Source organism: Rana temporaria, chromosome 3 (assembly GCF_905171775.1).
Source record: "Rana temporaria chromosome 3, aRanTem1.1, whole genome shotgun sequence".
Lineage (NCBI taxonomy): Eukaryota > Metazoa > Chordata > Amphibia > Anura > Ranidae > Rana > Rana temporaria.
In genome coordinates this window covers 193,604,166-193,616,878 of record NC_053491.1, presented here as the reverse complement: position 1 = coordinate 193,616,878, position 12,713 = coordinate 193,604,166, and the positions used below count along the sequence as shown (strand labels likewise).

General features: G+C 48.3%; 1 protein-coding gene across 2 annotated transcripts in view; it reads left to right on the top strand.

Annotated features, from left to right (window-relative positions):
- Positions 1 to 12,713, top strand: part of RAP1B (RAP1B, member of RAS oncogene family) — a 103,784-nt gene that overhangs the window by 74,055 nt on the left and 17,016 nt on the right. For both annotated transcript variants that reach the window (XM_040344040.1, XM_040344041.1), the window contains exon 3: positions 6,041 to 6,109. In XM_040344040.1, the coding sequence (XP_040199974.1) occupies positions 6,041 to 6,109 (69 nt within the window). The remainder of the gene's footprint in view (positions 1 to 6,040; positions 6,110 to 12,713) is intronic.

Sequence of the window (12,713 nt, the reverse complement as noted above, 5' to 3'; positions counted from 1 at the left end):
AATGCAGGAGGAACCACAGAGCTCAGTGGTGGACGCAGGCATCTGGCACACCCAGAAATGTGCTGGATGTAAGGATCCCCTGGGAGAGCCAGGATTCTACAAACAGTTGCTGGGACTATGAAACTACTTTTTTAATTCTGGCTTCATGCGTATGCATTTCAGTAATGCGCTTTATGCACATTACTGCCTTGCAATACCACTCATTTTTCAAAGAATCCTTTTACAACTCAAATGTGTTGCTCTGGTGTGTTGGCAACCAATTCAGTTAATTGGGTCAAATTATAGCGGTGCATGTTAACATGCAACATAGTGCGGATGGGGGGGGCCTGACAAGTGCATTTTTTTCTTTCAATGATAGGGTCATTTTTACAACAATATAAAATGGTTATGTGCTTTAACGTTTTGCAAACGTATGCTAATGACTGGCATCTCAAAATGCATAATATGTGCATCAGACACCCATGTTCCCCAGCTATTGGCCAGATAGTCCTGTGTATGCGTCTCCTAAAGGGTAGACATTGGAAGCACTTTGCCCCAGTAACAAGTAAAACTATTTTAAAGTGAACCTGTTTTAAAACACTTCTAAGATCGCAACATATCTGAAGCGTGGGCACCTTGTGATATCTGTAAATATCTGTGTTGCACGCAAGGTCAGTTTATATGCCCCAGGTCAGTGATCAAATAAAGTTTTAAAGCCGAAGACAGCAGGAAGAAATATAAGAGGCAAACCAAGGAGGGTTCTGAGAGCAAACACTGTTGGCATATTCCTCAGTATAAGTTGGGCACTGGGTGTCTGTTTTAGAGCCGGTTCACACTGGGGCAACTCGTCAGGCGGCTCAGCCGCCTGACAAGTCGCGTCCCATTGTATTCAATAGGACCGCTTTAATAGGAGCGACGCAAGTCGCTCCGACTTAAAAAAAGGTTCTTGTACGACTTTGGGGGGCGACTCTGGGCGACTTGCATTGACTTCTGTACAGAAATTGGCACAAAGGGGAGGGTGGGACTTTAAATGAGGCGCATATGTGGTGCACCTCCATCCCTAATTCTGGAAGAATAAAAAATAAGGGCGTTTTGGGACTTTAAATGAGGGTGCAGACATGGTGTAGGTAAGTTAGAAAAAATGTACATATTTATTTATCGGTAAAAAATGTAAAACATATCAGACACCTTGAGGAAACAACATTAAAGTATATATCGTTCCCACATATTCATACACACATATAGTAGTATGTGCAATACGGCACTGGAGGTACAACAGTGCATAGTCCAGCGCCATTAGGTGGTCAGTGTTAGTGGATGGATACATTCAAAATGAGTTTTCATATATATAATTATCATATAGGCAGCAAGAGGCGAAAAAAAATACTGTAAAAATGTAATCTTATCTTGTTGAAACCAGTAAAACTAAAAAAGTTCAATGTTGGCAGATTGGAAGGTAATTACATCTGCGTCCCAGTTGCCCGACTCGTTTCGTGTACATAAGACTCTCATCGGGGGCTGATGTTTTGGGATATCTATAAAATGTATAGTAGAGCAGGGCTCGACATCCCGGACCCCGACGTGGGCGGGAACCCACCCACAGACGGAGCTCACCTCTTAAGACGGAGCTCACCTCCTAGCTGGCCAGCAGGGATGAAAGACGCACGCTCAGCGTCATGACGCCAGATCCTGACGTCACACACTGGGCAGGATGCGTGGCACCGTGCGCACCAAACGCACCACACCTCGCCCCAATAGGGGGCGGGGGGGGCGTGCCAGGAGCATCGCAGCTCCCAAATTGACAGAAACAAAAACATAGCACAGGACATACAGTGTCCAAACCTATACAGAAGTCTTTTTGCAAGTCGCCTCTGAAGTCGTCTTCAGGACGCCTTGCCGAGTCGCCCCCGAAGTCGTGCTGCCCCAGTGTGAACCAGCTCTCATGGTCACGTGCAGAAGTTGTTGCTTTGTTTTTCCATAGTAAGTTCAAAACAAGATCCCTTCAGTTTTGTTATCTGACCTTCTAGTGAAAGATATTTGTTTCATTTGTTCATCGCTCTTGCTATCCACTATATTATTAGAATTTGTCATCGACAAGTTTAAAGGCATCAACCTGTTTCCTATCTTGCTTCCTCATTGTCCATCTTTTACATCCTTAAACGTTGACAGAAAACATCATGGCCTAGGCAATTCTAAACTTAGTACTTGGATACACGTGTAGCTGGATCCTCCTTTTTTTTTTTTGTTTATAACCACTTTGTCCTTTAGGCCATCTTAAAAACATCCTGGAGTACAAGTAGTTAAAACAAACTCATGGCTGACAGCTGGATGTACATTTTCTTTCAGCCAGGTATCGGCTGTTGCATAAAAGTGACCTGGGCAGCTCTACAGCTGCCTGATCACTTGATCACATCTATGGTATTGACAAGGGGAGATTGATTGTTTTTTAGTCCTCTTCCATCAAACTTATAATTTCTTTCTAACACAGCTTTTTCCTTATGATCAGATACTAGTCTGTTTCCATTTCATAACTGGTTTCTTGATCAGGGTAGAGGTTCTTCATAAAAAGATGTTTAGGTACACCCATTTTCCTGAGGGCATTCCATAATTTCATTTGCTCAACACAATTAAAGTATTTGCTGTAATCCAGAAAGCACATGCTGACTTTCTTTTTGAACTCTTTAGATTTTTTTTATTATCCAAGTTATTAGCAGGTGGAAAATCCCTAAGTACATTGAATTGAAAGGTTTAGTAAGAGTTTTCTAAAAATTATGAAACCAATAACTGTCAGGTGGAAATTGCCAATTCTACTGCAAGTTTGTGATAAAGGCATTGTCATGGGGAGAAGGGCCAAAGAGTTGCAGTTAGGAAGTGCAGGCGCACAGAACATGCATGTAGCAGTCTCCCAAACTTCAGCGGCAAATGCAACGTTGTTGTAACAAGCACCTTTGACTAGTGTTTTGAAGTTTTGTCCTTACACATTTATATTGGTCCATCACTCTGATAAGAAGGTAGGAAGAAGTGGGCATGTTTGAACATCATCTGGAAGGGCCAAAATCTTTGTCAGACAAGAAGGTATAGTGGACTGCTGCAGGTATCTTAAAGATGCCTGCGGTTTATTCTTTCATGTTTGCCCTCCTTCATCCCAGTGACAGGCTCTTTAATTTATTTTTTATTGCTCACAAGTTTAAGGCCTCCTGCATACTAGATGTTTTTTATGCTGTTCCTTGGGGCAACTTGTGTGTGTGTGTGTGTGTGTGTGTGTGTGTGTGTGTGTGTGTGTGTGTTTTCCTGCCTATTTTTAGGTGATCCCTGAGTCTGTATAGTAGTATTAATAAACACCTCTGCATGTGAGCCTAAGTGTCCATGCACACATAGGTGCATACAACAGGAAAAATGAGCACTGCCAGCTCATCCAGGTGAAGCATCGATTTGGTAGAAAAAATGCTTAATGTCTGTATATGCGTCTAAATGTGCCTGAACACTAGGCGCGTTTAGCGCTTGAGCATTCATTTGCGTGGCCGGATTAAATTATTCTGACCAATAAAATTAACACTGAAGTATTTGATGCCTAAACACGTTGCATGCATTGACAGGCGTCAAGCGTTTTTCTGCCAAAACACCACTGCAAGGACGAAAGGACTCTAGGAGAGATGGCAAAAGTCCAGTGTGCATCTCTTTACTTCCCACTACAGACCCCAGTTCAGTGGGCATAGAGCTTTTGCCATTGCTAGGCTGGGTAGCTGTTCTGTGCTCGTCTGAGTCTGCTGCGTACTGTGCTTACATAGCCTTTTCTAAATAAACCCTAATGCAGATGAAGTCTACTTGCATGTCTTTCTATCTACCCAACAAGTAGACCTCTTATTCAACATAGCTTTAATTGGATTGATGCTCTAAAACAGGGTTTGACAAATTTGCTTGGAATCTAGGAGCCAGCTAAAAAAGTTAGGAGCCAGAAAACGTGCCCCGTCCCGCCAAGCTTGCATGCGGAAGTGAACGCATACGTGAGTAGCGCCCGCATATGTAAACGGTATTCAAACCACACGTGAGGTATGGCCGCGATTGGTAGAGCGAGAGCAATAATTCTAGCCCTAGACCTCCTCAGTAACTCAAAATATGCAACCTGGCGATTTTTTTTTAAACATCGCCTATGGAGATTTTAAAGGGTAAAAGTTTGTCGGCATTCCACGAGCGGACACAATTTTGAAGCGTGACATGTTGGGTATCAATTTACTCGGCATAACATTCTTTCACAATATACAATATGTCTTCTTTTTTAATTGAAGTATTTTTTCCCATAAAAATGCGCTTGTAAGACCGCTGCGCAAATACGGTGTGACAAATTATTGCAAGGCCCGCCATTTTATTCTCTAGGGTGTTAGAATAAAATATATGTATATATATATATATATATATATATATATATATATATATATATATATATATATATATATATATAATGTTTTGGGGTTCTAATTAGAGGGAAGGAGATGGCAATGAAAACCGTAAAAAAAACACATTAGAACTGCTGTTTTACTTGTAATGCCAACGGCCACTACAAGATGGCGCCTGATCACAGAAGAAAGCTTAGGCCTGCAAAAGGTCGCAAAGCCGTGGCCTCAATTACCGGCGGGCGCGGACCCGCTGGGATCGCGTGACGGGGGAGGTGCCGGCGCACGGAGACACAGGATCCTGTGTGCGCCCCCACCTCCCCCGCCGCTAATTGAGGCTGCGGCTTTGCGGCCTTCTGCAGGCCTAAGCTTCCCCGGGCGCCAGGTCTTTGTCGAGGCCTGCTCTAAAACCTCTGAGAATGCCATAACCCAACCCTTGCAGAGATCCATTGAAGACCTATTAGGCATGCCACAGAGTATAATGGACCATCTACAGGACTACTTTATAGACCATGTACTCTGGATATTCTGGTAGAGGTGTAATTTTTAGTATGTGTTTTCTAATGATGTTTTTTCAATTTAATTTTGTTATACCAGTTTATTCCTCCTTGACTAGTCTCTTGTGGACCTTCAGTCCTCCTTTATTTTTATACTCTGGATATAATCCTTTATGCTCTGATTCCTGATGTGTTGGAGTCTAATCTCCAGGCCACAACACTGAGATCTCCATTCATCTGAACCTATTTATGTAGATCTGTATGTATAAGGTTTTGTGAAGTGGATGGAGGATGTTCTGGGGGCCTTTGTAGTGCATCTATCATTTAGGTCAGGGGTGTCCAAACTTTTTGACCTCCCTGGGCCACATTGGAAGAAGAGGAATTATCTTGGGCTGCACATAAAATACACTAACACTAATAATGAGGAGAGCTAATGAGCAGTTCCTCCTGCGGCTCTCAGCGAGTAGGTGTGGCCCCTGAGACCCTTCATTATGATGACAGTTCACCGATGGCTTCCCCTATCCGCGGCTCTCTGCACAGCCAGTGATTACCCGCAGTGATTTCTGCCTGGTTCAGACAAAGTGCGTCCAGCAGTGATCATCGCAGGCGCGGTAGAGAAGCGAATAGGTTCGGCTGCCAGGAAATTTGTCATTATAGTGAAATGGCCCAGCAACCACATCTACCCACTGAAAACTACAGTAGGAACTGCCGCTACAATCACGCCTGCTCTAATCACCAGTGTGGATTAAATTCCCTCCAGACATGCATTTGCCTTGCTTGTCAATGTATGCTGCCACGGCTGATGTTTGCATGACATACGTGGATGTGCAGGGCTTTTCTGTGGCTGCTGCGTTGCCCATGTATTCGTGTTTTTGAATTTAACTATATATAGCACATAGTAATTGCCAATTTGGAAAATATCCTGCAAATGAAATACATATGTCATGTATAAATAATAACAGAAAAGGAACACAGAGCTGGATTTTCCTTTTGTATTTGTTATGGTTGAACTTCTCTACTTTATGCTGTCTGTCAAAAACAAATGTGGGAAAATGGTCAGGTAGTAGGCAAGGGTACTAAAGTGACAGCCAGGTTTCGTGACTGGTTATTGGTGTTTTGTAAAGCTTGAAATGCATTTAAAACCTGTAATTACATCCTCCGTTTTTCCTCCAGACTGTCCAGTTTGTCCAAGGAATTTTTGTTGAGAAGTATGATCCCACAATAGAAGACTCCTACAGAAAGGTGAGCCATTTTGAAATAGTGTTTCAAGTTTTCTTTTGCAGTAAATGTGATTCTGACCACAACATGCTTTACCTTTTAGTTAAAAATTTGAGGATTTGGAGCTTTAAAACTTCACTAAAAATATCAGTTTAAGACCTCATACACAACACTGGGCATAGATATTAGTGGGAGGGGGGAGGAGGAGGTTCTGCCTCTTTATGCCCCTCCATGTTAGCTTATGTGTCCGCGCGCACACACAAATTTAGAGGCAGGGGAGAAAAAAACACTGCCAGCGCATTCAGGTGAGGAGCGTTTTGCCACAAAAGGAATCCTAGGCGCGTTTAGCGCTTGAGCATTCATTCCTTCCAATGGCCAGAATAAACAAATATTCTGGTCAATAGAATGAATGAACGAAGGGGGCGTGGTCTGGAGCTGCATGGAGTAGGACGTGTTGAGTGAGAGCTCCGCTCGTGGCTGATCCTATCTACATCCATCCTGGGGGAATCTTCCCTGAAAACGGCTACAAACCTACCCACATATGCCCCTACTATTTGACTACACCATGTCGCCCCCCAAGAAGTCCGGTACCCTGGCAAAACTCGACAGGGGCCGTCAGGGTGAGCGGGACCAGGTGGAGGAAGATGGCGCCGCCGTACCCCCTGGGAGCGAGGACCGTCCATCGGGTGACACTGCACGGGTCCTGGAGGCTATTGCTGCCTGCCAAACGTCCCTTACAACCCGGATCGAGGAGGTCAAGGTGGATATCTCGCACATTCGGCACGACATGCAAAAGTTGCGGGACCGGGTGTCTGAGACGGAGCGCAGGCTGGACCACGTGGAGGATGGCCTGCACCCGCTTCAGGTTACGGTGGAGAGCCTACAACATCAGCTCCAAGCGGTGCTCTCTAAACAAGATGATATGGAGAATCGCCTTCGCAGATGTAATTTGCGCTTTGTGGGGCTTCCCGAGCGTTCGGAAGGAGCGGACCCCCCTACTTACCTGGAAAATCTCCTGATCAGAACATTCGGCAGGGATGCCTTCTCCGCCACCTTTGTTGTTGAACGCGCCCATCGCCTTGCCGCGAAACCCCCCCCAGAGGGCGCCCCTCCGAGGACCTTCATCGCCAAGATGCTTAACTACCGCGATCGGGATGCCGTTCTCCGACTCACCCGCGAGAAAGGTAATATCCCCATCGGCAACGTAACGGTTGCCGTATACCCGGACTTCTCGTCGGAGGTCCAGAAGAGGAGGGCGCGCTTCACGGAGGCTAAGAGGCTGCTACGCGTGCATCACCTGCCATACGCTATGCTCTTCCCCGCGCGACTCCGGGTTGTGTGCGATGGTAAGGCCCAGTTCTTTGAGGAACCTCAGGCAATCCTTTCCTGGCTGGAGCGCCGCGATGGAGCCGGCTCGTCACGCAACTGATTCCTCGCCTCCTCTCTACCCCATTTGTTACTTACCCCACGCGGCAGGCCGCTCTGTTTCTCCTGGACAGCGCCACTTTTGGAACATGTACCCCCTGAACCATGAGTTGACCTTGCTGCCTCCCCGGGGGCCTCCCACCTTCTCCTCCTTCCGTGCACCCCCTGCCTGGCTCCCCGCTTTTTCCCCCCCTCTCTGCCCTTGCCTCCCCCGATAATTTCCCCCCCTGTCACGCGCCACGAGCGGCTCACCCGCACCGGTGTCCCGCCTGAACAGTTACCCCACTCTTGCACCAGTGTGTGCTCTGCAGTTTTTTTCGCCCCCCTGATCCCGCCGGTTGCCCTGTCCTTCGGGAACTTTCATCACCTTGGGCAACCATGGCTAAGCTATTGTTTCCCTGGCCGGCCCCCGTCCCCAGACTTTTGGTGGGTGGTGGGGTGTTACACCTGCTGTGTCGGTCCAGTGCTATTGCAGGTTATGCTCTGCGGTCTCACCGTAGCGCTGTTATTTTTGGTTTTTGTTTTTTCCTTTTTCCTTTTTTTTATTGTTTCGTTTTAATATTGTCAAAGTGTGTTGCAGACTTTACTGAATATTTTGATGTACCTCTCTGTGTGGGGTGGGCCCCACGCCTCCCCGCGCTGGGTTCTATTTGGGCCCTCGGGGGTCGCGTGGTCCTCACCCACTGCTTCCTGATAGAATCACATGGTCCCCCTGCCCTCCCCCTATCCCACCATTCCTACCCATGGCTTCCCTGAAAATAGTGTCCTGGAACGTCCGGGGTTTGGGGGATCGGGCTAAGCGGTCGGCGGTCCTCTCCCACCTAAAGTCCCTGCGTGCTGATGTCTCTATCCTGGTGGAGACTCATCTCGCAGGTCAGAAGCAGCTATGCCTCAAAAAAGCCTGGGTGGGATGGGTGTATCAAGCCCCCCACACCTCTAATTCTCGAGGGGTGGCGGTGCTGGTAGCAAGATCACAACAGTTCCAACTACATACGTTACAATCTGATCCCCAGGGTCGTTATTTGTTCCTTCATGCCACCATTGGAGGCCTTGAAGTATTACTTCTTGCCTTCTACGTCCCCCCTCCCTTTCAGTTTGAAGTGCTTCAACGTGGGGTGGCTTTTATGACTCTCCACCCGTCGGTGCCTGCCATATGGGCGGGCGACTTTAATATGGTCATTTCCCCATCCATGGACAGACTGGGCCAGAGCGCCCCCACAGGCCCTGTACCAAAGACCACCAGGTTCGGTAGGTTCCTAGCTGAATTTGCCCTCACTGACACCTGGCGACATAAGTATCCCACCCAATTAGGGTTTTCCTGCTTTACTCCCTCCCGTGCAGTGATGTCACGTATCGACCTTGTTCTTGTGACCCCTTCCCTCCTCCCACATCTCCTTGACGTAGGGTTTGACACTAGAACACTGTCTGATCACTCTCCGTACTGGGTCAAGCTGAGACTCCCGTCACCCCCCACGACCCAGACCTGGCGCCTCAACCCGTTTTGGTTGAGGGTTCTCCCGGAGTTGGACTCCATCGGGTCCGAATGGGTCCGTTTCTTTACCACTAATGACGGCTCAGCCTCGGCGGGACCCGTGTGGGAGGCGTTCAAACTACACGCTCGCATGTTCCTCTCCTCACGTATCAACAGACATAAAGCCTCCTCTAAACTGTTAATCCACCAGGCCGAGACGCAGCTTAGTTCCCTTGAGCGGGCCTTTCAGGCTGATCCGTCACACTACTGCTTCTCAACTCCGCTTGCAGTCCAGGCTGACGGATCAGCTACACCTCGAGAAGGCACGTCGGGGTATCTTCTTTAGCAAACAGCGCACATACGAGCATGGGGAACGGGCTGGTCGGCTACTTGCCTACATGGCTCACCTAGATCACAAACCACCTGTGGTCGTGGCCCTCCGCGCTGAGTCCGGGGCGATACTCTCTGACCCTGACTTGGTGGCGGAGGAGTTTCGGTCCTTTTACTCGAAGCTCTACACTTCCACTGCACAACATTCCGCGGAGGAGCTTACTACCCTTCTGCAGAGTGTCACCTTTCCAACCCTATCCCCGAGTCAGGTCTCTATGCTTGAGGCTCCAATTACCACCGTCTGTGTGGAGACGGCTATAGCGAGCCTTCCCACCTCTAAAACCCCGGGCTCCGACGGGCTTCCCCTCGAATTCTACAAGTCCTTCCAGGACTCTCTTGTCCCCAGGCTCTGCGCGCTATATAACCACATTTTTGATTCGGGTACGCTCCCCTCCTCCATGCGCGAGGCCCTCATTGTCCTTATACCAAAACCAGGCAAGGACCCTATGCTCCCCGAGTCCTACCGCCCCATCTCCCTCCTTCAGCTCGACGTGAAGATCCTCGCTAAAATTCTTGCCCTGCGTCTCAATAAAGTCATCTCTAGCTTAATACACCCTGACCAGACTGGGTTCATGCCCAACAAAAACACGGCCTTTAACCTCCGCAGACTTTACATGAATCTTCAGGCCCAACACGCAGAAGTGGGTTCCAGGGTGATAGTTAGCCTCGATGCTGCCAAGGCCTTCGATTCGGTTGAGTGGAAATACCTCTGGGAATGCCTTGGCAGTTTCGGTTTTGGTCCCCGCTTTGTGAAGTGGCTACAACTCCTATATCATGCTCCTACGGCGCGTATCAGGGTCAATGGTAGAACCTCCTCTCCCTTCCCCCTGACTCGTGGCACTCGTCAGGGCTGCCCCGTTTCACCCATGCTCTATGCCCTCGCTGTGGAACCCCTGAGCATAGCTCTGCGTAGTCGCCCAGGGATTAGCGGGCTGTGTTGTGGCCAGGTCACCGAGCTACTCAGCCTATACGCTGATGACATGCTCCTCTACCTATCGGATGCGGGCCCCTCACTTCTAATGGCCCTCCAAGTTATAACCCAATTCGGGGAATTCTCAGGCCTGCAGATGAACTGGACCAAATCCTATATCCTCCCCTTAGATCTGGGTCCCCCCACTGCAATGCAGGCGGCCCTTCCGTTGCCACGGACGGATGTCATTAAGTACCTGGGCATCCTCGTCACTAGGTCCCCTCTAGACTACATACGCCTTAACATTGAGCCACTCTTCCATACCTTGAAGTCCAAAACGCAAACGTGGTCCCGTCTCCCTCTTGGGGTGATGGGCCGCATAAGTCTAGTCAAGATGATCCTTCTCCCGAAGCTGCTCTATGCCTTCTGGCATGCACCGCTGTGTATCCCTCCCCGTATTTTTAAAAAAATGGAGTCCATTCTCAATTCGTTCATCTGGGGCCCATCCCGGCATAAACTGCCGTGGCGGGTTCTAAAGTGCCCCTCCAGTCAAGGGGGCGCCTCGGTCCCAGACCTCTACCTTTATTATGTTGCGTCCCAGCTCTCCCACTTCCACTACATTCACCACTCCGAGAAGAGGCGGTATCTGGCCATGGTATGCTCCAAGGCCCCTGGCCCGGTCTTGCACCCCTTTCAACTCATGTTGTGTCCACCCCGCAACTCTAGGCGCCCAGACGATAGTAATCAACTGCTCCATCACCACCGCAAGATTTGGCAAACTACCATGTCAGTCGGCGAGGCCCCGTCCCCCCACTCTCACACACCCCTTTGGGATAATCCCTTGCTGCCCGAGCTTGCCATGGTCCCTGACCATGGTGTCTGGGTCAGGAGCGGAATTATTTACCTTTCGCAAGTTGTTTCACACGGCTCGGTTAGGTCCTTCCAATCCCTCAAAGATACCCATGCCCTAGCGAACCACATGTTCTTCCGCTACCTCCAGCTTCGACACGCACTTACCACACAATTTGGTACTGCCATCCCTACCCTCGAGATCCCGCTTCCAGTTGACATTGTCATGGGTTCGGACCCCAAGAAACTGACCTCACAACTCTACTCATACCTCCTGGCTCCCTCGGCGGCTGCCACTCTCCAGCAGGTTAAAACTCGTTGGGTTCCTGATCTGGGGGTGCTGTCGTCGGAGGACTGGGATGAAGTCCTCGTCAACTGCAGATTGGTTTCCCCCAAAATTTCTGACCGCCTCACCCAATTATATATCCTGCACCGTTCATACCTAACGCCCCGTCGCATCCTAAAATTCAGGCCGGGCGGCGACCCTAACTGCCCGGGCTGCAACTCCCCTGATCCCACCTTTTACCATCTTCTCTGGGGGTGCCCCTGCGTGCAGGGCTTTTGGACCCAAGTGGTCCGATTTCTCCACGACCGCATGGGTTCTCCCATTTCCCTCAGCCCCCGACAGTGTTTGCTCGGAATATTTTCGCTGTCTGAGGCCGGAAAATATCTTAACACATTTCTACAAGAGACTTTGTTCCTTGCAAGGCTTCAGATAGCGAGAACCTGGCTTAGGGGCCCCCCCCTACCCTACAACAATGGATCAAAGCTGTCAACGACACCCTACCCTTTAAAAAGCTTCTATATGTTCACAGGGGTTGCCCTGGTAAATATAACAAGATCTGGGATAGATGGTTGGGAGAAGCTTCTACCTGCATTACCTCCACTGCTTAACACCCCTTATATGTACCTGTTGAGTATTACTGGGCTGTGACCTTCACCTCCGACCTACCCCGTCCCCATGTGCTGCTCTACATTTTCACATGTTACATGTTTTTCATTTACTTCGTCTGTCAAGTCTGCGCACCTGACATTGCAATGTATCCTTGTTTGTGGTGCATGTTGCACCGACTAGTGCACTGTCTGTAACCCTTTTTTTACATGCTCATTAAACTTTGGTTTGATTTAAAAAAAGAATGAATGAACGAACGAACGGCTAAATGCGTTTTTAATGCTGCTTTTTCCTCCCCTCGATCAAAGAAAAATGTCTTGTGTGCAAGAGGCCTAACTGCACAGATTTTGTAGACTGCTGCCACCCATAACCTTGGCATCAGTTTCTCAAATATCGGTATTAGTATATTATAATATATTTCCATATTCACAGCTGTTTGAACATTTATCAGCACTTCGTAAATTCTGTGCATTATCGCCAGCTTTTAATATATTCTAGACGTCAACTCAAGAGGGAAATGCATAGGAGGAAGTGATGGATGTCTGAGCATATTAGCAATGTATTTTCAAAAGCATTTCTCACATGTCACAGCTCCAAACTGATGCTGCTGACCGATGAAATGGCTCCTAACAGAAATTGGATTTTCAGGGCAGTTGTGCTTGGGGAATTCAGTGTTTTGTGACAACCTTTT